Source organism: Arachis stenosperma, chromosome 9, assembly GCF_014773155.1.
Source record: "Arachis stenosperma cultivar V10309 chromosome 9, arast.V10309.gnm1.PFL2, whole genome shotgun sequence".
NCBI classification, from domain to species: Eukaryota; Viridiplantae; Streptophyta; class Magnoliopsida; order Fabales; family Fabaceae; genus Arachis; species Arachis stenosperma.
The window spans coordinates 120,683,730-120,706,818 of record NC_080385.1 but is presented as its reverse complement, the minus strand read 5'-3'; the positions used below and the strand labels follow the sequence as shown (position 1 = coordinate 120,706,818).

General features: G+C 36.9%; 1 protein-coding gene across 2 annotated transcripts; it reads left to right on the top strand.

Annotated features, from left to right (window-relative positions):
- The first annotated feature begins 589 nt into the window (after positions 1-589).
- Positions 590-2,225, top strand: LOC130951203 (heavy metal-associated isoprenylated plant protein 39-like). 2 transcript variants are annotated; one of them, XM_057879838.1, is made up of 3 exons: positions 590-1,079; positions 1,485-1,560; positions 1,698-2,225. In XM_057879838.1, the coding sequence occupies exons 1-3, from the start codon at positions 1,074-1,076 to the stop codon at positions 2,030-2,032; spliced, it is 417 nt and encodes a 138-aa protein (XP_057735821.1). In that variant the 5' UTR covers positions 590-1,073; the 3' UTR covers positions 2,033-2,225. The 2 variants fall into 2 exon arrangements, with proteins under 2 accessions (XP_057735821.1, XP_057735820.1); XM_057879837.1 differs by lacking the exon at positions 590-1,079 and having other exon boundaries at positions 1,094-1,560.
- The last annotated feature ends 20,864 nt before the right edge of the window (positions 2,226-23,089 follow it).

Genomic DNA, 23,089 nt, shown 5'->3' with positions numbered 1-23,089 from the left:
TCAACACTAACACAAAATTCACTATTCACACTACACAATACTCGGCCATAGACAGAAAGAAGAAGCTACTCAGATTTATGCACGTACACTGCGAAAAGGAAGAAGATCACATATTCACATTTATATAAGGCTTGGAAGGTGGGGGACTATTTCACGCTACATGCATGGTGGACGCGTGTCTCTCTTCCCTGGCTTCTCGCACTAGTTTCTTGTCCATTGCGACAAGTTTTGCTCTACCACCTGTGCATACAACACCTGCTAGCACCACTCATCTCCTGCACATCGCTAAAACCAAACCAATATAAAAATAATTTCTGTCAATTCACAAGTCATTTAATTTTCCAATTTCTCCAATCATTCTTTAACCAGCTATCTAATTTTTTAATTTGTCCTTTGATTTATCTGATAAAGACTTCTTTTTTTCCCTTAATCCACAACCAATTATATTTTTCAATTTAAAAAAATTTCACATAAGCATGCACCTCATTAGTCTTCTATTTATTATAGATTATAGATAAATAGAAGATTATAAATTCCAACCAGGTGTTGTTCTTATAAAGTTCATGGCTGTCGTAGCCACTGTATGTATAGGCACAATAGATCTCATATATATATAATTAGGTTTTTTTTGTTGGTTGAATTATCACTTTATAATTACATGAAGAGGCATGTATCGAGCTTATCCTTTATTGTTTCGGAAGGCTATGTAGTATATGATTTTGAACGTGTGTATTCGGCCTTCGCTGCAAGGACTAGTGGATATATATCACCCAAGCCCGACCCCTTACGTCGGTGGTTGAATTGTTCCTGGTCAACTGTCATATACTCTCTCTAGAACAAGCAATTAACTACTATTACTGTTATTATTATTATTATAATAAGATGTTTGTATTACATGCTTTGGATTTATATTTGTACTAAACATTGTTGTTAGCATTAGCAAGTTCATCCCTCTCGCGTACCTTACTCTGTCCATCAATAATCAAGCAAAAGATGCATTGCATTTGCGTCTAATCCCTCTGCTCCTTCCTTCCCTTTCTCTCTCAAAATATAATTTTGGGACCCAAGTGAAAATGAAGGTGAGATTCCCTTCGTTGGGTGACATAACAAGTCAATTACTATGTGAGAGTTCATCATGTTCTGTTTTCGATAAAGACATTATTTTTCGTTTTGATGAACTTATTTCTCTTTCTGATTCGTTTCATCAAAACAAGGACCAAAGAATGAGTTTGATATCGCTCTCCACTCTGTTATTCACAGTATCTTTATTTGATTGGTTCCTGTCTCTCTCTTCCTTCTTTGTTTCAATAAGTTAATTTATAAACCTGGTAATTAAGTTACAAGCTAGTTATCCATTTGTTCTTTCACTAGCTCGTCCTTGGCTTATTCAACAAGAAAGTAAAACAATTCACCAAAAGAAAGAAAGGTAAAGCTTACATACCGTGTCTGAATTAGTTTTAGTTATTGTGTCCCCTATGTTGCAGAAAATGGTACTGAAATTGGATTTGCACGATGATAAAGCCAAGCAGAAGGCAATGAAAATGGTTTCTAGCCTTTCAGGTACTGGATATCTGTAACCTACGTTTCGCTCATTTATTAACACAATTCTTTTAATCCATAATTTTGACAAATTATAGCGTTATTAGATATTTGATCTTCTCAAAACTAACTAGAATAATTTGTATGAACTTGTGCAGGCATTGACTTAATCGCCATGGATATGAAAGAGAGGAAGCTAACTGTAGTGGGTGACATAGACCCCGTTCAAGTGGTGAGCAAGCTCAGAAAAGCTTGGCACACAGAAATCTTAACTGTGGGGCCAGCAAAAGAGCCTCAGAAGAAGAAAGAGGAGGGTAAAAAAGATGATGACAACAATAATAAGAAGAAAGAAGATGACAAGAATAACAAGAAATATCTAAACGAACAAACTGCTGAGTTTGTCAAGCACTATAGAGGATATAACCCTTATATGACCACAAACTATTATGTTCCTTTTGCTGAAGAAAACCCAAATGCTTGTGCTATATGTTAGACAAACTGGATTTTAGTGTTGAACTTTGATGTATAACACCATAGATAAACCAAGGTTTGGAGTGCTTTTGTGTAAATTTATGACGCATAAATTATAGCCACTAAAAGTTAGATAATAGAAAAGGTGTGCACTCTTCTAGGACATTGATATTTTTATGATTTTATCCAGTGTTATTTGCACAGCTGAAAATCGTTTTCCAATCAATAGCCTTTTTTTAGAGTCATCATGATGTGTATGTAGATTTTACTTGGAATAACCGTACAAGGGATGAATGTGTGCCTAATAACCATAATCATGCAAATTGGGAATGCGATGATATCATTGTGAATCAGTAGAATATGCTAGAAATTTCATATTCGAAAGACACGATGTTGCTTAGGTTGCTTGCACTTAGAAGCATGAACCTTTAAATTAAGAAAAATTATGGTAAGGTTGCCTCAACAACCGAGATTAGCATCCAATATTAAAAGATACATGATGACTTTGTTGTAGTTAGTAAGTGCTGCATCACTTTGATTTTGATTTTTCTTTTTTGGGATTGTTGCATCACTTTGATTTTCTACAGTAGGCACGTGGCTTGGACCCATTCTAAGGATGGATCACCAACCTAATATAAAAGAATCAATGATATAAGAGTCATTCTATGGTACAAATGCAAATTGATTCTATGGTACAGATGCAAATTGATACAGATTTACATATTTTTTTTGAGTGAACATGAGATTGACACGTGGCTATATTGATCCAGGGCTTATCTCCCCTTTGATGGTTGGGATTGGCTGAGCCATTAGCCATTCTTTTTTTTATTGGGTCTCTGTTGGTGGGCTGTTTGACTTGGACTTTGACAAACAAAAAAATTGGGTATCTAATCATGGAGCCTTTCGTTTTTTTTTTTTTGTGGGTTCCTTTGTCAATAGGAGGAAAAACACTGAATAGCAAGTGCTGATGCATCCATGGAGACCGAACCAGTAAGGATTATGGTATCCCCAGAAAGGAAGTCCTAGGTTTCGAGGGACAGGAAGAGAGCCGCTGAAGGCGTCGCCATTGGTGGTGGATCTAGCCTTGAAACTGGGAACGATCAACGCTCGGGGTTTGTTTCGTTACCCATGCCAACAACGTGATCCACGCACCGTTTTTCCTCTTTTTGTTGTTGGGCCAAGCACAAATACATCTTACCAAACCCGAAACCCGTCGAACCGAGACGGATCCCCAACACCTCGTCCTGCCACAAACAGGCCTCCGCACAAAGCCCCTTGTTTCCATAGGTGCCGCTACTGAACCATCGCATCCCTTACCAACGATTTATCATCGGATCTGGACTCAGGACTTGATGTACTTGCTATGGCCCGAACAGGTCTTTCCACGATGACCACATGCACAACAACAACCTCCAGAGAAGGCGACGCAGTCTCTGCAATTTGTCCCCCCTACTCCACGCGATAGAGACAACGAATTCCAGAACGCAGTGAGCCCTAACCGCTTCGACTCGTCAAAGGCATACAACGAAACGTCGTCGTCCGGGTTCGTGTTGGTCTTTCTCGCACTAGCTTTACCCGAACCAAACGAGCGGCGGCTTCGTTGATGGTCATCATATCTCGATCCCGTTGTTGATGTTCATGGTGGTGCTGTGGGCTGTAGATCTCCTCATTTGTCAACAGTCACTCGGATGCTGTTGTTGTCGCTTTCGTCTTTATCTTCTTCTTCTAGATTGCTGTGATGTGGACCTAGACAAAACATTGTGTATAAGCCCAATTATCTTTAAAGAGTCCACCACTGATGACCAACAAAAAAAATACAAAACACCGGCACGGCCCAACTCCCTTACAGTTGCTCTTGATTGGCTTATTCCAGAAGCCGGCTCCTCCTTCGAAAACTAAGGCAGACAAGCTTTTAAACCTCTGCCAAGCTTGTTCCCTCCAGCTAACAACTTGCACACTTGTCAACATATTATCCCATCTGTATGTATTAATCTGTACTATATAATTGTCCATGATTATAATGCAGGTATATAAGACTGTAATGCAATGTGTATTGAAAATCCATCGCTGTTACAAGTAAATTTTGCAAAGAAAAATAATATAATGCAACAAATAAAGGTGAGAAATTGACAATAGAAAGACGGTAGACTACCCCTAACATTAAAAATAGACAAACTTAAACACAAAGATGACAATTTATAAAATAATTAAAGATATTATTAAAATTTAATTTTCATGTAAAAGAATTTTATTGACAATTAATCGTGTATTTTTATATCAATAAAGATAATTAGTTTTTAAATTTAGTACTTAAAAAATATTTCAACGTGTAAATCTAATTGAATACTTTTATAATTTTTTTTAAATATCAAAATTAAATTTGTGTGTTAGAATTTTTTTTTATTTTGGTCTTAGGGTATTAGATTGTTAGATAGTTAAAAATTAGTAACAATCCCTCATTTTTATAGGTTTGTTTATACTTTATATAAATTTGAGTGAATATCCAATCCGACTCCTGATAGTCAGAGGTCGGGTTGGATTTTTTTTTCTGTTAAGGGTCTCGTTGTCTTTCGAGGTAATTGTTAGGGGCTATTTAGGGTTTTTCTCTATAAATTTTGGCATCACTTAAACGGTCTCCAATAGAAAATAGAAATAGTAATGAATTTTTTATGGGGTGAAGTTCCTCTTTCCGTTTAGTAAAATACTCTCGTTTCTTCTCATTTTTGTTTCAGGTTCCCGTTTATTTTTCTCTGCAGAGAGGTGAATACTCGCCTATATTCAAGGATATTATTAAGTTTAAGGTTAAATACTTTTTTTATCCATAACGTCTTGGATCAAAATCAGGATCGTCCTCGACTTTTTTTTATTGATATCACCCTTAACGTTAGAAATCGTTTTAAAATAATCCTTTTCACATAAAATATTAATTATATGACAATTTTATTCTTATTCTCTTCCATCACCATCACCATTACCACCACGACGCCATCACTATCTCTCTCTCCGTTGCTGCCTTCCATTTTCTTCCTATGCTATTTCTTTCTCACCCTTAACAATATTATCACCTCTATCACACCACCGCTTCGATTCTTTCTTCTCTTACTACAACAAACTATCACAAACAAAATCTCAACTCTACCTAAAATCGACAACAACAAAGACAACGAAAAAGCAAATCAAAGAAAAATGATATAAAAGAAAAAAATTAGAAGAAATAAAAAAATAAAGAACAAATTGAAATTTAGAAAATCAAGTAAAAGGAAGAAATGAGGGAGTAGTGCAAAAAGAAGGAGCCAGAAAGAGGTTTCAGATTTCCCTTTCCTTTTTTTCTGGCGACAGTTTTGAAGACCAGCGGCGGCGCGGCGGCAATTTTGACTCTCTCTCTTAACAATGGTGCCAGTGTTTTTCTCTACATTCTGTCTTTCTCTTCTCTATGTTTTCTCTCTCTCTTCTTTGCGTTTTCTCTCTCTTATTTTTGAGTTTGAAGGAATGGATTCTTGAATTTTCTATCTTGAATTTGAATATCGTGTTATTGTTGATGATAGATTTTAAATCTAAATTTCTGTACCACTTTTTTTTTTGTATTAGCTTTGTTTAATTTTTTTGAAATTAAAAAAATAGTTGCTGTTGTTGTGGGTTAAAAGGTGGGTAGTGAAAATTTAGATGGGGATTGGAGAAAGTGGTGAAAGACACAGAACTTTTAAAAATTTTATTATAAACTAATTTCAAATTCAATTATTTATTTATAGCATTAATTTCAAAAGTTTTTTTTATTAAAGATAATTAAAACAAATTTCAATTAATTAAATTTGAAAATAAATTAAGATTCTTATCCAGTTTTATAATTATTGAGTTATTTTTTATAATTAAATTATAATATTAGTAGTTATGAAATAATAAGAATTTTATATGACTTAATTTAAATAATTGATATTTTTACAATTTAATAATTGAAGTTTTAGGAATAAAGAAAATTAATTATATTATATTATAATTTCAATTAAAGTACTTAATTTTAAATCAATTAGTATTTTAATACAACCAATAATATTCTTAAGTAATTTTAAGCATCAAATTAGATTTCAAAATTTATATTCTATGTCCCAATTTTATTAAAATTACCTTACTCAAATTAAACCCAAAATCCCCAAATTAAAATTCTAAACCTAATTTTGACCTAACCCTTATTTTGTTCCCTTTCCCGCCGCACATACCTTTTTTCCCATTTCCCTTATTCCATCAGTAAGCACACACACACACACGGAAGAGAGGAAGAGGATTGGAGAAGAAGAGAAGAGGAGGGTGAAAGACTGCACCGGCGCGCTGGGTCTCACTGCCGCCGTTGCGACATTGTCGGACCCTGGAGGGAGAGAGAGCATTTGAGGAAGGAGCCAGGGGAGAGAGAGGCGAGTGCGAGCCACGATGCGTGAGAGGGAGCCGCCGTTGCTGGGTTATCGTTCTGTCTCGCCAGTATCGCCCAGTCACCGCACCTTGCCTCCGTTGCCACTGGAGCTTCGCCGTTCAGCCACCGTCAAAGCCAGGAGCCATCGCGTAGCCGTCGTTGATGCTGGTCATGGTCGCCGTCGTCGTGCTGGGTATCGTCTCCGTCAAGCCCCATCAAATAGGAAGCACTGCCGCCGTGCCTCTATTGTCACTGAAGACGCCGGTTGTCGCTGCTGCTTGTGAGAGAGAAGCACGTGAAACGGTGTTGTGAAGAGAGCTATTTCTTCCACCATTGGAGCTCCACTGCCGCTGATGCCATGGCTGCCGCACCTCTGGCCACCAAGAACGGTTCTATGGCCGGTGAGACCACTGACGAAACTTCTGTCGTATGGTTCAGTCAATATCCCTTAGCTATAGTAAGTATCTCTATCTCAGAACCTTTCCCGTTCATATCCCGTTATGTGTTTTAAGGTTTTTGTGATATTAATGCTTTTAGGATTAAGTTTTTGGGGCATATGTTGCCAGTAAGGACTGTTTTTGCTGCTACGGAAGTGAGCAAAGCTGTGGTTGAAGGTGCCGGTGATTTCGTGATAAGAGAAAAGGTTTCATTGACGCGTTTAGGTTATGGTTTCAATTTGTCAAGGTAGGGATTTCTTTCTAAAAACTCAATTTTATAATTTGGAATTATTATAAATAGATATTGGTGTGAGAAATACACTTTTTAGTGATTGTATAAGTCTTATGTATTGTCTAGCTGTTTTTGGATAATTATGATTATTTGGTTTAATGAATTATAGATTGGATTTGTTGAACAGACGACTGCTGAATCTATTTCTTTAAAGTTTTGGAAATGAGTTTGATTTGTTGAAAACAATTTGATTTTGGATTGATTTGATTTGAAAATGGTTTGGTTGGGATTCAAAAAGGGTGGCAAAGTCCAAGTTTTAGGGGAGGTGCTGTCGAAATTTCTATAAAATTTGAGACTTTGTATGAAATATTATTTTGAAAATACTGAATTATTCTTTGAATTGAATTATTGATAAATGAATTATGGTTGCACTTATTTTATTAAGAAAATTATTATATTTTGAATGTAATTTATTTAAGAAAAGAATTATGTTTTAAAGTCGATTTGAAGAGGAAAATACTTATGTTTTGGAATTTGATAAAGTAAGCAAATTTGAAGGAGTTTTAGTGGATTTAAAAAGAAAATTGAATTTCGATTGGCTAATTTCACTTGACGACATTTTAGAACAAGTTTGAAGTATTTTAAAAAATTTTGATTTAGCAAAATTAAAACAATTTCTGAGCCTTTGCAAATGCTTCAGATTTATGAATAAAATTGAAAATTATTTTCGGTTTAAATGATTTGGTTTTGGTTTAAGTAAATTGGTTTTAAAATTGATTCGGAATATTTGAATACATGACCTGATTTTAGTTTAAATTCTATTTTATTTATTCAAATCAAGAAGCTATGGTTTTAGAGGTTTTCAATGAATTTAAGGAATTGAGATACGTTGTTCTTCTCTAAAGTTCTGAGACTCTGGCGTGGGATTTTATTATCAAATCCTGATTTAGAATGAATGATTTTCGATGACTTTTGGAAAAGATTTATAATTGATATGATTTTGAAGATGCTGTCATTTTTGGAAGATGTTGTCATTTTCGGAGAATTTTACCAAAAAGAATGGGTTTTAATTTTAAAGAAAAATTGATTTGAGAAATTGAAAACTGATGATGAGTTTGAGTATGTGATTGTGAAATGCGTTGTCCACCATCGTAGGGATTGTGGCAGTCTCCCGCCTACGTTCGGATGTGAGGGTTGTGACAGTCTCCCGCTCACGTGATATGCATTGATTTGGAAAGTCGTTATGTGCCTTTGGAAAGGGCTGTAGCAGTCTCCCGCTTGTCGAGGTAGCGGTGCCGGCATAGGGGCTGAGGCGGTCTCTCGCCTACGTTGAGATGTGAAGCCTGTGGTAGTTTCTTGCTCACATAACCTTTCTGCTGCCAGAGTGAACTCGGGCACTATAACCCGAAAGAGTGTGCCGGGAACTATAACTCGTGGGGCACGAGATAAAGAAAGAGTGAGCAGGGCATTATATCCCTGGTCATGGCAGAAAGGCAACATCTTGAGGATGTTTCGGAATGGCATTTTGAACCGACAAGTGATATCACGAGCCAACAGGATAGACATTCATCATATACATCTGTGTGATATTGTTTGGGTGTGTATATTGTAATTGGTTTGCCTATGTGAATAATTTTGTTTAACTGCTAATTGCTATACTTGATATAATTGCTTTGTTTGTGTTTGAACCTCTCTACTTATGTTTGTAACTAAAATTGGTTGGATTGTGGTGAATTGAATGTTGATTGAGTTGTTGGGTCTATGGCCGTGATTGATTATGTGATGGGTCGGAGACCATGATTGGTTTGAATTTTTGATTTAGTAAACTATGAAAAATCAAACTGGTTCAGTACAGACCTAATGAATCTATTCTTGGAACAATCTGGTCATTCATACTGTCTAGAAAAACTTTTAATATTTTATACAAAAAGTTTTGGGTTTTAAAGAATAAACGGATTTCTCTTTTAAAAAGGGATTTTAGATTTTTAAATGTAAACCTTTGTTTTTTTAAAGATATGTAAGGCGAACAACGATCACTGTACTCTGAAAACAGTTTTATTTTACGTATCTTATTATAGCAATTATGTAATCTTATAGTGAGAACCAGCGAGGATGATGTTCTCACTCTCCTACATGTGTTTTCTTTTCAGGATATGGGCGAAGAAGTCACGAAAAGTTTATTTTGTTTCTGTTTAGATGTTGTATTGTATTGTTTAGATATTATGTTTTTCCTTCGCCTTTATCTTTACACTTTATCTTTACACTTTTTGTAAGAGGGATATGATTTTTATGATGTAATACTTATAAGTCAATATTATATATATCCTGGTTAAGTATTGTAAATGGCTTGTGAGTATGTATTTATGTTTTCAACTAAAAGTCTTTTAAAAGGTTATACGGTTTTAAGTTTTAGCCAGGCTCCTATCTTAGTATTAAATATATTTAGAGTCGTCGTAATGTTCCAGCTATTGGAGTGGCACAACCGGAAGCGTGACATTCTGATAGTGAGGGTGTTACATTATGGTATCAGAGCAGTCCTTTCTGTAGAGCCTGAGGAATGGACTGACTATGCTTTAATTACACACTCTTAACATCTGTCATGTAGTAGGTCTTGTCGAATGAGGAGAGTTAGAGCTTTATGCACTTGACTGTCTATTGAGTCTATCATTGCATACTTCCTGGTATTAAGTTTGGCCGGCTTAATTCTAGTGACTTGTGTATTTGAAAGCACTAAAGGATTATCATAGATAATATATGAGTTATAGGTAACGCGAATCGTGGGTTTTGGGAAAACGTTAGAGGTTGAAGTTTGGAAGTCGAAGCTTTGAAGTTGGTACGAGTATAGTGTACGGATGTTAAGCACGTCGTTTTAACCCCATCTTGTTTTATAGCCTTTTTGCCACCTTGCTTTACCATCACATATTTGAACCATGTCATTTTTTGCATTGAGCCTGCCTTGTAACTTCTGCTTGCAAACACACCTCTACCCTTATATCTTTATACCATCTGAAAATACTAGTATTTGAAAACTGTATGTATACATATGCTGTGATATTTTTTCCTTTTCCTTAAATGTGTTCAAAAGTTAAGTGTTATGAAATCTCTTTCGTTTTATATCAGTTTTCGAGGACGAAAACTTTTATAAGGTGGGAAGAATATAAGACCCAGAACTTTTGAAAATTTTATTATAAACTAATTTCAAATTTAATTATTCAGTTATAACTTTAATTTCATATTGAATTTAAAATAAATTAAGATTCTTATTCGTTTTTATAATAATTGAGTTATTTTCTATAATTAAATTATAACATTAGTAGTTATGAAATAATAATAAATTTATATGACTTAATTTAAATAATTGATATTTTTACAATTTAATACTTGAAGTTTTAGGAATAAAGAATATTAATTACATTACATTATAATTTCAATTAGAGTATTTGATTTCAAATCAATTAGTATTTTGATACAACCAATAATATTTTTAAGTAATTTTAAGAATTAAATTAGATTTCAAAATTTATATTTTATGTACCAATTTTATTAAAATTATCCTACTCAAATTAAACCGAAAATTCCCAAATTAAAATTCAAAGATTTTGACATATCCCTAATTTTTTCCCCTTTCCCGCCGTACACCCCTTTCCCCCCATTTCCCTTATTCCATCAGTAAGCATACACACACGAGAGAGAGGAAGATGATCGGAGAAGAAGAGAAGAGGAGAGGGAAAGACCGCACCGGCGCGCTGGGCATCACCGCCGCCGTCGTGCCATCGTCAGACCGTGGAGGGAGAGAGAGCGTTCACCAAAGGAGCTAGGGGAGAAAGAGGCGAGCGCGAGCCAGAACGTGCTACAGGGAGCCGCCACTGTTAGGTTGTCATTCTGCCTCGCCGCCATTGGAGCCACTGTCACTGACGAGCGGATAATTTATACGCTTTTTGGCATTGTTTTTATATAGTTTTTAGTAAGTTTGAGCTACTTTTAGGGATGTTTTCCTTAGTTTTTATGTTAAATTCACATTTCTAGACTTTACTATGAGTTTGTGTGTTTTTCTGTGATTTCAGGTAAAATTCTGACTGAAATTGAGGGATTTGAGCAAAACTCTGAAAAAGGCTGACAAAAGGACTGCTGATGCTGTTGGATTCTGACCTCCCTGCACTCGAAATGGATTTTCTGGAGCTACAGAACTCCAATTGGCGCGCTCTCAACGGCGTTGGAAAGTAGACATCCAGGGCTTTCCAGCAATATATAATAGTCCATACTTTATTCGAAGAATGACGACGTAACTTGGCGTTGAACGCCAAGTACACGCTGCTGTCTGGAGTTAAACGCCGGAAAAACGTCATTATCCGGAGTTGAACGCCCAAAACACGTCATAACTCAGAGTTCAACTCCAAGAGAAGCCTCTGCTCGTGTATTGATCAAGCTCAGGCCAAACACACACCAAGTGGGCTCCGGAAGTGGATTTATGCATCAATTACTTACTCATGTAAACCCTAGTAGCTAGCCTAGTATATATAGGACATCTATCTATTGTATTAGACATCCTGGATTGTATTTTGAATCCTGTGATCACGTTTTAGGGGGCTGGCCATTCGGCCATGCCTGGACCTCTTTCACTTATGTATTTTCAACGGTGGAGTTTCTGCACACCATAGATTAAGGGTGTGGAGCTCTGCTGTACCTCAAAGATTAATGAAGTTCTATTTTCTTTTATTCGAATTCCTCTCTTATTCTTATTCCAAGATATTCATTCGTACCCAAGAACATGATGAATGTGATGATTAAATAACCATCATTCTCATTCTCACTTATGAACGCGCGTGATTGACAACCACTTCCATTCTACATGCAACAGAGCTTGAATGTGTATCTCTTAGATTCTCCAACAGAATCTTCGTGGTATAAGCTAGATAGATGGCGGCATTTATGAGGATCCGGAAAGTCTCACCTTGTCTGTGGTATTCCGAGTAGGATCCTGGGAATCCGGAAAGTCCAACCTTGTCTGTGGTGTTCCGAGTAGGATTCCGGTAATGAATGACTGTGACGTGCTTCAAACCTGTAACCTGCTGGGCGTTAGTGACAGACGCAAAAGAGGGATTCTATTCCAGTAGGGGAGGGAACCAACCGGTGATTAGCCGTACTGTGACAGAGTGCGTGAGCATTAGTTTTCACTGCGAGGATGGGATGTAGTTATCAACCATGGGTGATGCCTCTAGACTGGTTAGCTGTGCGAGTGACAGCCGCATAGGATATTTTCCCGTGAGGATGAAAGTAGCCACAGTTGATGGTGAACCCCTATACAAAGCTTGCCATGGAAAGGAGTAAGAAGGATTGAGTAGAAGCAATGGGATAGCAGGCATCCTTGAGCTATGCTGCATCTTCATGCACTTATCTGAAATTCCTACCAATGAATCTGCATAAGTATTTCTATCCCTTTTATTATTCCTTTTTATTTACAATCCAATAATCACAATTACCTTTTTAATCTGCCTAACTGAGATTTGCAAGGTGACCATAGCTTGCTTCATACCAACAATCTCTGTGGATTCGACCCTTACTCACGTAAGGTTATTACTTGGACGACCCAGTACACTTGCTGGTTAGTTGAACGGAGTTGTGAATTCCAATAAAGAAAATAAACAGTGCCCTAAGAGTACACATCCTTAAAGTACAAAGAACATGTGATCACAATTTCGTCCACCAAGTTTTTGGCGCCGTTGCCGGGGATTGTTCGAGTATGGACAACTGACGGTTCATCTTGTTGCTCAGATTAGGTAATTCTCTTTTCAAAAATCTTTTTCAAAAATTTTTTCTTTTATTTTTCGTTTTTCTAAAACTTTATTTTCGAAAAAATTAATAAAAATCCAAAAGAATTAGAAAATCATAAAATCCAAAAATATTTTGTGTTTCTTGTTTGAGTCTTGAGTCAATTTTTAAGTTTGGTGTCAATTGCATGCTTTTAAAAATTTTTCTTGCATTTTTTCGAAAATCCCATGCATTCATAGTGTTCTTCATGATCTTCAAGTTGTTCTTGATAAGTCTTCTTGTTTGATCTTGATAATTTCTTGTTTTGTGTCTTTTCTTGTTTTTCATGTGCATTTTTGCATTCATATTTTTCAAGCATTAAAAATTTCTAAGTTTGGTGTCTTGCATGTTTTCTTTGCATTAAAAATTTTTCAAATTTATGTTCTTGATGTTCATCATGATCTTCAAAGTGTTCTTGGTGTTCATCTTGACATTCATAGCATTCTTGCATGCATTCATTGTTTTGATCCAAAAATTTCATGCATAAAGTATTTTTGTTGTTTTTCTCTCTCATCTTTAAAAATTCAAAAATCAAAAAAAAAATATCTTTTCCTTATTTTCCTCCAAAATTTCGAAATTTTGGGATTGACTTGGTCAAAAATTTTTAAAATTAGTTGTTTCTTACAAGTCAAGTCAAAATTTCAAATTTAAAAAAAGAAAAAAAAATCATATCTTTTTCATTTTTTTCTATTTTTCGAAAATTTCAAAAAAAAAATTCTTTTTCAAATTATTTTCAAAATCTTTTTCTTATCTTTACATATAATTTTCGAAAATTCACTAATAATTAATGTGATTGGTTCAAAAATTTGAAGTTTGTTACTTTCTTGTTAAGAAAGGTTCAATCTTTAAGTTCTAGAATCTTATCTTGTAGTTTCTTGTTAGTGAAGTAAATAAATTCAAAATTTTTGAATTAAATCTTTTTAATTTTTATTTGATCTTTTTCAAAAATTTTATCTTTTTCAAAATTTGATTTCAAAAATATCTTATCTAACTTACTATCTTCTTATCTTTTTCAAATTTGATTTCAAATCTTTTTCAATCAACTAACTAACTTTTTGTTTGTTTCTTATCTTTTTCAAAACCACCTAACTACTTTTCCCTCTTCTCTTTTCGAAAATATCTCTCTCTTTTTCAAAAATTCTTTTTAATTAATTAATTGTTTCATGTTTAAATTTTAATTATAATTTATTTCTAATTTTCGAAAATCACTAACTCTTTTTCAAAATTATTTTCGAATTTTCTCTTCTCTTTTCTTCTTCTATTTAATTATTTAATTACTAACACTTCTCTTCACTTCTCTTCATCCATAAAACCGAATCCATTCTTCATTCTTCTACCCCCCTTCTTTTTCTACTAACATAAAGGAATCTCTATACTGTGACATAGAGGATTCCTCTTTCTTTTCTTGTTTCCTTCTCTTTCATATGAGCAGGAACAGGGATAAAGGCACTCTTGTTGAAATTGATCCAGAACCTGAAAGGACTCTGAAGAGAAAATTAAAAGAAGCTAAATTACAACAATCCAGAAGAGCCCTTCTAGAAAATTTCGAACAAGAGAAGGAGATGGCCGAAAATAATAATAATAATGCAAGGAGAATGCTTGGTGACTTCACAAAACCAACGTCCAAGTTTGATGGAAGAAGCATCTCCATTCCTGCCATTGGAGCCAATAACTTTGAGCTTAAGCCTCAACTAGTTGCTTTAATGCAACAAAACTGCAAGTTTTATGGACTTCCATCTGAAGATCCTTATCAGTTTTTAACTGAATTCTTGCAGATCTGTGAGACTGTAAAGACGAATGGAGTTGATCCTGAAGTCTACAGACTCATGCTTTTCCCTTTTGCTGTAAGAGACAGAGCTAGAGTATGGTTGGATTCACAACCCAAGGATAGCCTGGACTCATGGGATAAGCTTGTCACTGCATTCTTAGATAAGTTCTTTCCTCCTCAAAAGCTGAGCAAGCTGAGAGTGGATGTTCAAACCTTCAAACAAAAAGATGGTGAATCCCTCTATGAAGCTTGGGAAAGATACAAGCAGCTGACTAAAAGATGTCCATCTGACATGTTTTCAGAATGGACCATATTAGATATATTCTATTATGGTCTCTCTGAATTTTCGAAAATGTAATTGGACCATTCTGCAGGTGGATCTATTCACCTGAAGAAAACGCCTGGAGAGGCTCAAGAACTCATTGACATGGTTGCAAACAACCAGTTCATGTATACTTCTGAGAGGAATTCCGTGAATAATGGGGTACCTCAGAAGAAAGGAGTTCTTGAAATTGATGCTCTGAATGCCATATTGGCTCAGAACAAAGTGTTGACTCAACAGGTCAACATGATCTCTCAAAATCTGAATGGATTGCAACATGCATCCAACAGTAATAGAAAGGCAGCTTCTGAAGAAGCTTATGATCCTGAAAACCCTGCCATGGCAGAGGTTAATTACTTAGGTGAACCTTATGGAAACACCTATAACTCATCATGGAGAAATCATCCAAATTTCTCCCGGAAGGATCAACAAAAACCTCAACAAGGTTTTAACAATGGTGGACGCAATAGGCTGAACAATAGTAAGCCATATCCATCATCTTCTCAGCAACAGACAGAGAACTCTGAACAAAATAATTCTAATTTAGCCAATATAGTCTCTGATCTGTCAAAGGCCACTTTCAGTTTCATGAATGAAACCAGATCCTCCATTAGAAATCTGGAGGCACAAGTGGGCCAGCTGAGTAAGAAAGTAATTGAAACTCCTCCCAGTACTCTCCCAAGCAATACAGAAGAAAATCCAAAAGGAGAGTGCAAGGCCATTGATGTGATCAAAGTGGCCGAATGCACAAGGGAGGAGGAGGACGAAAATCCCAGTGAGGAAGACCTCCTGGGACGTTCCTCAAGCAAGAAGGAGTTTCCTATTAAGGATCCAGAGGAATCTGAGGCTCATCTAGAGACCATAGAGATTCCATTAAATCTCCTTCTACCATTCATGAGCTCTGAAGAATATTCATCCTCTGAAGAGGATGAAGATGTGACTGGAGAGCAAGTTGCTCAATATTTAGGAGCTATCATGAAGCTGAATGCCAAGCTGTTTGGTAATGAGACTTGGGAAAGTGAACCTCCCTTGCTCATTAGTGAATTAGATACTTGGATTCAGAAAACTCTACCTCAAAAGAGACAAGATCCTGGCAAGTTCTTAATACCTTGCACCATTGGCACCATGAGCTTTGAAAAAGCTCTATGTGATCTGGGGTCAGGGATAAATCTGATGCCACTCTCTGTAATGGAGAAGCTGGGGATCATTGAGGTACAACCAGCCTTGTTCTCATTACAATTAGCAGACAAGTCAATGAGACAAGCTTATGGAATAGTAGAGGATGTGCTAGTAAAGGTTGAAGGCCTTTACATCCCTACTGATTTCATAATCCTAGACACTAGGAAGGAAGATGATGAATGCATCATCTTAGGAAGACCTTTCCTAGCCACAGCAGGAGCTGTGATAGATGTCAACAGAGGTGAGTTAGTCCTTCAATTGAATGGGGACTACCTTGTGTTTAAGACACATGGCCATCCCTTTGTGACAGAAGAGAGTAAGCATGAAGAGCTTCTCTCAGTTCAAGGTCAGGAAGAACCCACACAGTTAAACTCTAAGTTTGGTGTTGTGAGGCCACAACCAAACTCTAAGTTTGGTGTTCAAACCCCATATCCAAACTCTAAGTTTGGTGTTGGGAATACCACACTTAAGTTAACCTGATCATCTTGTGGCTCCAAGAGAGCCACTGTCAAGCTATTGACATTAAAGAAGCGCTTGTTGGGAGGCAACCAAATTTTATTTATCTAATTTTATTTTATTTTGTTTCTTTGTTATTTTTGTGTTTTATTAGGTACATGATCATGAGGAGTCACGAAAAAATCAAAAAAATTAAAAACAGAGTCAAAAACAGAAGAAAAAAATTGATCACCCTGGAGGTAGCGCAGACTGGCGTTCAACGCCAGTAAGATGCATCTGTCTGGCGTTCAACGCCAGAACAGAGCACCATTCTGGCGTTGAACGCCCAAAACAAGCAACAACCTGGCGTTAAACGCCAGGATGGTGCACAGAGAGGACAATCTGGCGCTGAACGCCAGAAACAAGCATGAAACTGGCGTTCAACGCCAGAAACATGCATTACATGGGCGTTTAACGCCCAGAACATGCACCAATGGGCGTTTGAACGCCAGGATGATGCATGAAGGCATGTTACATGCCTATAGGGTGAAGGAATGGTATTTCTTTTCACCTCAGGATCTGTGGACCCCACAGGATCCTCACCTCAGGATCTGTGGACCCCACAGGATCCCCACCTAACATATTCACACCTTACCTCCTAATCCTAGTTTTTGTGAATGTGATTACGCTTCCCCATGTCACACTTCCCAATATTTTCTTCATCAATCACCTCAATTCCTCTTCCCAATTACCCCATTCACCATTCACATCAACCTCCTCTTCCCCATAAACCCCACCTACCTTTACAATTCAACTTCTCTTTCCCACCCAATCCCACCCATATAGCCGAACCCATCTCCCCTCACTCACCTCCATCTTCTTCTTCTTCTTCTCTTCTTTCTTTTCTTGCTCGAGGGCGAGCAATATTTTAAGTTTGGTGTGGTAAAAGCATAGCTTTTGCTTTTCCATTACCATTAATGGCACCTAAGGCCAGAGAAACCTCAAAGGGAAGACAAAAGTTTCCACCTCTGAGTCATGGGAGATGGAAAGACTAAAAATATAAGCCGTCATAGCTCAGTGGTAGAACATGTGGCTGCAAATCAAGAGATCCCTGAGATACCTCAGGGGATAAGTTGTCCTCCACACAAATATTGGAAGCAACTAAGGGGAGGAACACCAAAATTACTAGGAATCATTCAACAGAAGCAAGGAAGAGACATAGAGGAGCTCAAAAAGCACCATTGGACCTTCAAGAAGGCGCCACCTTCACTCAGGTGGATTCATTCCTTGTTCTTATTTCTTTCTGTTTTTCGGTTTTTAATTATTGTGTTTATCTATGTTTTGTGTCTTTATTTCATGATCATTAGTATGTAACCATGCCTTAAAGCTATGAATAAAATCCATTAGTCCTTCACCTCTCTTAAAAGAAAAATGTTTTAATTCAAAAGAACAAGAAGTACATAATTTTCGAAATTATTATTGAATTTAGTTTAATTATATTGATGTGGTGACAATGCTTTTGTTTTCTGAATGAATGAATGAACAGTGCATATGTCTTTTGATCTTGTTGTTTATGAGTGTTTAAAATTGTTGGTTCTTGAAAGAATGATGAACAAAGAGAAATGTTATTGATGATCTGAAAAACATCATGAAATTGATTCTTGAAGCAAGAAAAAGTAGCAAAAAAAAAAATGGCGAAAATTTTAAAGCAAGGATCCAAGGCTTTGAGCATCACTGGATAGGAGGGCCCAAGGAAAATAAATCCAGGCCTAAGCGGCTAAATCAAGCTGTCCCTAACCATGTGCTTGTGTCATGAAGGTCCAAGTGAAAAGCTTGAGACTGAATGATTAAAGTCGTGATCTAAAGCTAAAGAGTGTGCTTAAGAGCTCTGGACACCACTAACTGGGGACTTTAGCAAAGCTAAGTCACAATCTGAAAAGGTTCACCCAGTTATGTGTCTGTGGCATTTGTGTATCCGGTGGTAATACTGGAAGACAAAGTGCTTAGGGCCACAGCCAAGACTCATAAGTAGCTGTGTTCAAGAATCAACATGCTTAACTAAGAAAGTCAATAACACTATCCCAAATTCTAAGTTCCCCCAGAGACGCCAATACCTCTAAACTACAAAGGAAAAAGTGAGATGCCAAAACTGTTCAGAAGCAAAAAGCTACAAGTCCCGCTCATGTAATTAGATGAATATTCATTGATATTTTGGACCTTATAGTATATTCTCTTCTTTTTATCCTATTTGATTTTCAGTTGCTTGGGGACAAGCAACAATTTAAGTTTGGTGTTGTGATGAGCGGATAATTTATACGCTTTTTGGCATTGTTTTTATATAGTTTTTAGTAAGTTTGAGCTACTTTTAGGGATGTTTTCCTTAGTTTTTATGTTAAATTCACATTTCTGGATTTTACTATGAGTTTGTGTGTTTTTCTGTGATTTCAGGTAAAATTCTGACTGAAATTGAGGGATTTGAGCAAAACTCTGAAAAAGGCTGACAAAAGAACTGCTGATGCTGTTGGATTCTGACCTCCCTGCACTCGAAATGGATTTTCTGGAGCTACAGAACTCCAATTGGCACGCTCTCAACGGCGTTGGAAAGTAGACATCCAGGGCTTTCCAGCAATATATAATAGTCCATACTTTATTCGAATAATGACGACGTAATTTGGCGTTGAACGCCAAGTACACGCTGCTGTCTGGAGTTAAACGCCGGAAAAACGTCATTATCCAGAGTTAAACGCCCAAAACACGTCATAACTCAGAGTTCAACTCCAAGAGAAGCCTCTGCTCGTGTATTGATCAAGCTCAGCCCAAACACACACCAAGTGGGCTCCGGAAGTGGATTTATGCATCAATTACTTACTCATGTAAACCCTAGTAGCTAGCCTAGTATATATAGGACATCTATCTATTGTATTAGACATCCTGGATTGTATTTTGAATCCTGTGATCACGTTTTAGGGGGCTGGCCATTCGGCCATGCCTGGACCTCTTTCACTTATGTATTTTCAACGGTGGAGTTTCTGCACACCATAGATTAAGGGTGTGGAGCTCTGCTGTACCTCAAAGATTAATGAAGTTCTATTTTCTTTTATTCGAATTCCTCTCTTATTCTTATTCCAAGATATTCATTCGTACCCAAGAACATGATGAATGTGATGATTAAATAACCATCATTCTCATTCTCACTTATGAACGCGCGTGATTGACAACCACTTCCGTTCTACATGCAACAGAGCTTGAATGTGTATCTCTTAGATTCCCCAACAGAATCTTCGTGGTATAAGCTAGATAGATGGCGGCATTTATGAGGATCCGGAAAGTCTCACCTTGTCTGTGGTATTCCGAGTAGGATCCTGGGAATCCGGAAAGTCCAACCTTGTCTGTGGTGTTCCGAGTAGGATTCCGGTAATGAATGACTGTGACGTGCTTCAAACCTGTAACCTGCTGGGCGTTAGTGACAGACGCAAAAGAGGGATTCTATTCCAGTAGGGGAGGGAACCAACCGGTGATTAGCCGTACTGTGACAGAGTGCGTGAGCATTAGTTTTCACTGCGAGGATGGGATGTAGTTATCAACCATGGGTGATGCCTCCAGACTGGTTAGCTGTGCGAGTGACAGCCGCATAGGATATTTCCCCGTGAGGATGAAAGTAGCCACAGTTGATGGTGAACCCCTATACAAAGCTTGCCATGGAAAGGAGTAAGAAGGATTGAGTAGAAGCAATGGGATAGCAGGCGTCCTTGAGCTATGCTGCATCTTCATGCACTTATCTGAAATTCCTACCAATGAATCTGCATAAGTATTTCTATCCCTTTTATTATTCCTTTTTATTTTCAATCCAATAATCACAATTACCTTTTTAATCTGCCTAACTGAGATTTGCAAGGTGACCATAGCTTGCTTCATACCAACAATCTCTGTGGATTCGACCCTTACTCACGTAAGGTTATTACTTGGACGACCCAGTACACTTGCTGGTTAGTTGAACGGAGTTGTGAATTCCAATAAAGAAAATAAACAGTGCCCTAAGAGTACACATCCTTAAAGTACAAAGAACATGTGATCACAATTTCGTCCACCAGTCACCCAATTACCGCACTTTGCCTCCGTCGCGCTAGAGCTTCGCCGTTCTGCCGCCGTTAAAACCAGGAGCCATCGCGTTGCCATCGTTAATGCTGGTCAGGGTTGTTGTTGTCGTACTAGGCATCGTCGCCGTCACCGTCACGCCGCATCGGAAAGGAAGCGTTGTCGCCATGCCTCCATTGTCCCTGAAAATGCTGGTTGTCGCTGCTACTTCTGAGAGAGAAGCGCGTGAAATGGTGCTGTGAAGAGGGCTATTTCTTCCACCATTGGAGTTCCGCTGCCGCTGATGCCATGGCCGCCACACCTCTGGCCACCGAGAACAGTTTTGTGGCCGCTGGGACCACCGCCGAAGCTTCTATCATTTGGTTCAGTCAGTATCCCTTGGTTACAATAAGTATCTTTGTCTCGAAACCTTCCCCGTTCATATCCTGTAATGCGTTTTAAGGTTTTTGCGATATTAATGTTTTTAGGATTAATTTATCTGGGCCGCATGTTGCGAGTATAGACTGTTTCTATTGCTGCAGAAGTGAGCGAAGCTGTGGTTGAAGCTGCCAGTGATTTCAGGCTGAAAGAAAAGGTTCCGCTGATGCATTTGGGTTATGGTTTCGATTTGTCGAGGTATGGGTTTTTTTTAAAACTCAATTTTATAATTTGAAATTGTTATAAATAGATATTGGTGTAAGAAATACAACTTTTAGTGATTGTATAAGTCTTATATATTGTGTGGCTGATTTTGGATAATTATGATTGTTTGGTTGCTTGAATTATAGTGTGGATTTGTTGAACGGACGGTTGCTGAATCTGTTTCTTTAAAGTTTTGTAAATGAGTTTGATTTGTTGAAAACAATTTAACTTTGGATTGGTTTAATTTAGAATGGTTTGGTTAGGAGCCGAAAATGGTGGCAAAGTCCAAGTTTTAGGGGAGGTGCTATCGAAATTTTTATAAAATCCGAGACTTTGTTTGAAACGTTATTTTGAAAATACTGAATTATGCTTTGAATTGAATTACTGATAAATGAATTAAGTTTGATCTTATTTTATTAAGAAAATTATTATATTTCGAATGTAATTTATTTAAGAAAAGAATTATCTTTTAAAGTCGATTTGAAGTGGAAAATACTTATGTTTTGGAATTTGATTAAGTAAGCAGATTCGAAGGAGTTTCAGTGGATTTAAAAAGAAACTTGAATTTTGATTAACTAATTTCACTTGACGACGTTTTTAGGAAAAGTTTAAAGTATTTTCAAAATCTTTGATTTATCAAAACTAAAACAATTTTTGAGCCTTTGGAAACGCTTCAGATTTAAGAATGAATTGAAATTTGTTTTTGGTTTAAATGATTTGGTTTTGGTTTAAGTAAGTTGGTTTTGAAACTAGTTCGGAATATTTGGATACATCACTTGGTTTTGGATTAAATTCTATTTTATTTATTCAAATCAAGAAGCTAAGGTTTTATAGGTTTTCAATGAATTTAAGAAATTGAGATAGGTTGTTCTCCTGTAATGTTTTGAGACCCTGGTGTGGGATTTTATTACCAAATTCTAATTTAGAATGAATAATTTTCGATGACTTTTGGAAGAGATTTATAACTGATATGATTTTGAAGATGTTGCCATTTTCGGAGAATGTTACAAAAAAGAATGGGTTTTGGTTTAAAAAAAATTGATTTGAGATATTGGAAACTGATAATGAGTTTGAGTATGTGATTGTGAAATGCGTTGTTGACCGTTGTAGGGGCTGTGAAAGTCTCCCGCTTACGTTCGCATGTGAGAGTTGTGGCAGTATCCCGCTCACATGACATGCATTGATTTCGAAAGTCGCTATGCTCCTTTGGCAAGGGCTATGGCAGTCTCCCACTTGTCGAGGTAGTGGTGCCGACATAGGAGCTGAGGCAGTCTCCCAATTACGTTGAGATGTGAGGGTCGTGGTAGTCTCCCGCTCACATAACCTTTCTGCTGCTAGAGTGAACTCATGCACTATAACCCAAAAGAGTGTGCCGAGTACTATAACTCGTGGGGCGCAAGATAAAGAAAGAGTGAGCAGGGCACTATATCCCTGATCGAGGTAGAAAGGCAACATCCCAGGAATGTGTCGGGTTTGCATTTTAAACTGATAAGTGATATCATGAGCCAATAGGATAGACATTTATCATATGCATCTCTGTGACATTATTTGGGTATGTATATTGTAATTGGTTTGCTTATGTGAAAAATTATGTTTAATTGCTAATTGCTATAATTGATGTAATTGCTTTGTTTGTGTTTGAACCTCTCTACTTGTGTTTGTAAATGAAATTGGTTGGATTGTGGTGAATTGATTGTTGATTGAGTTGTTTGGATCTGAGGCTGTGATTGATTATGTTATGGGCCGGAGGCCATGATTGGTTTGAGTTTTTGGTTTAGTA

Bases quoted from the DNA above. Each gene is read 5' to 3' on its own strand.
- LOC130951203 (XM_057879837.1), top strand. From the start codon at position 1,476: ATGTTGCAGAAAATGGTACTGAAATTGGATTTGCACGATGATAAAGCC. The intron at 1,561-1,697 runs GTACTGGATATC...GAACTTGTGCAG, and splicing joins AATGGTTTCTAGCCTTTCAG to GCATTGACTTAATCGCCATG.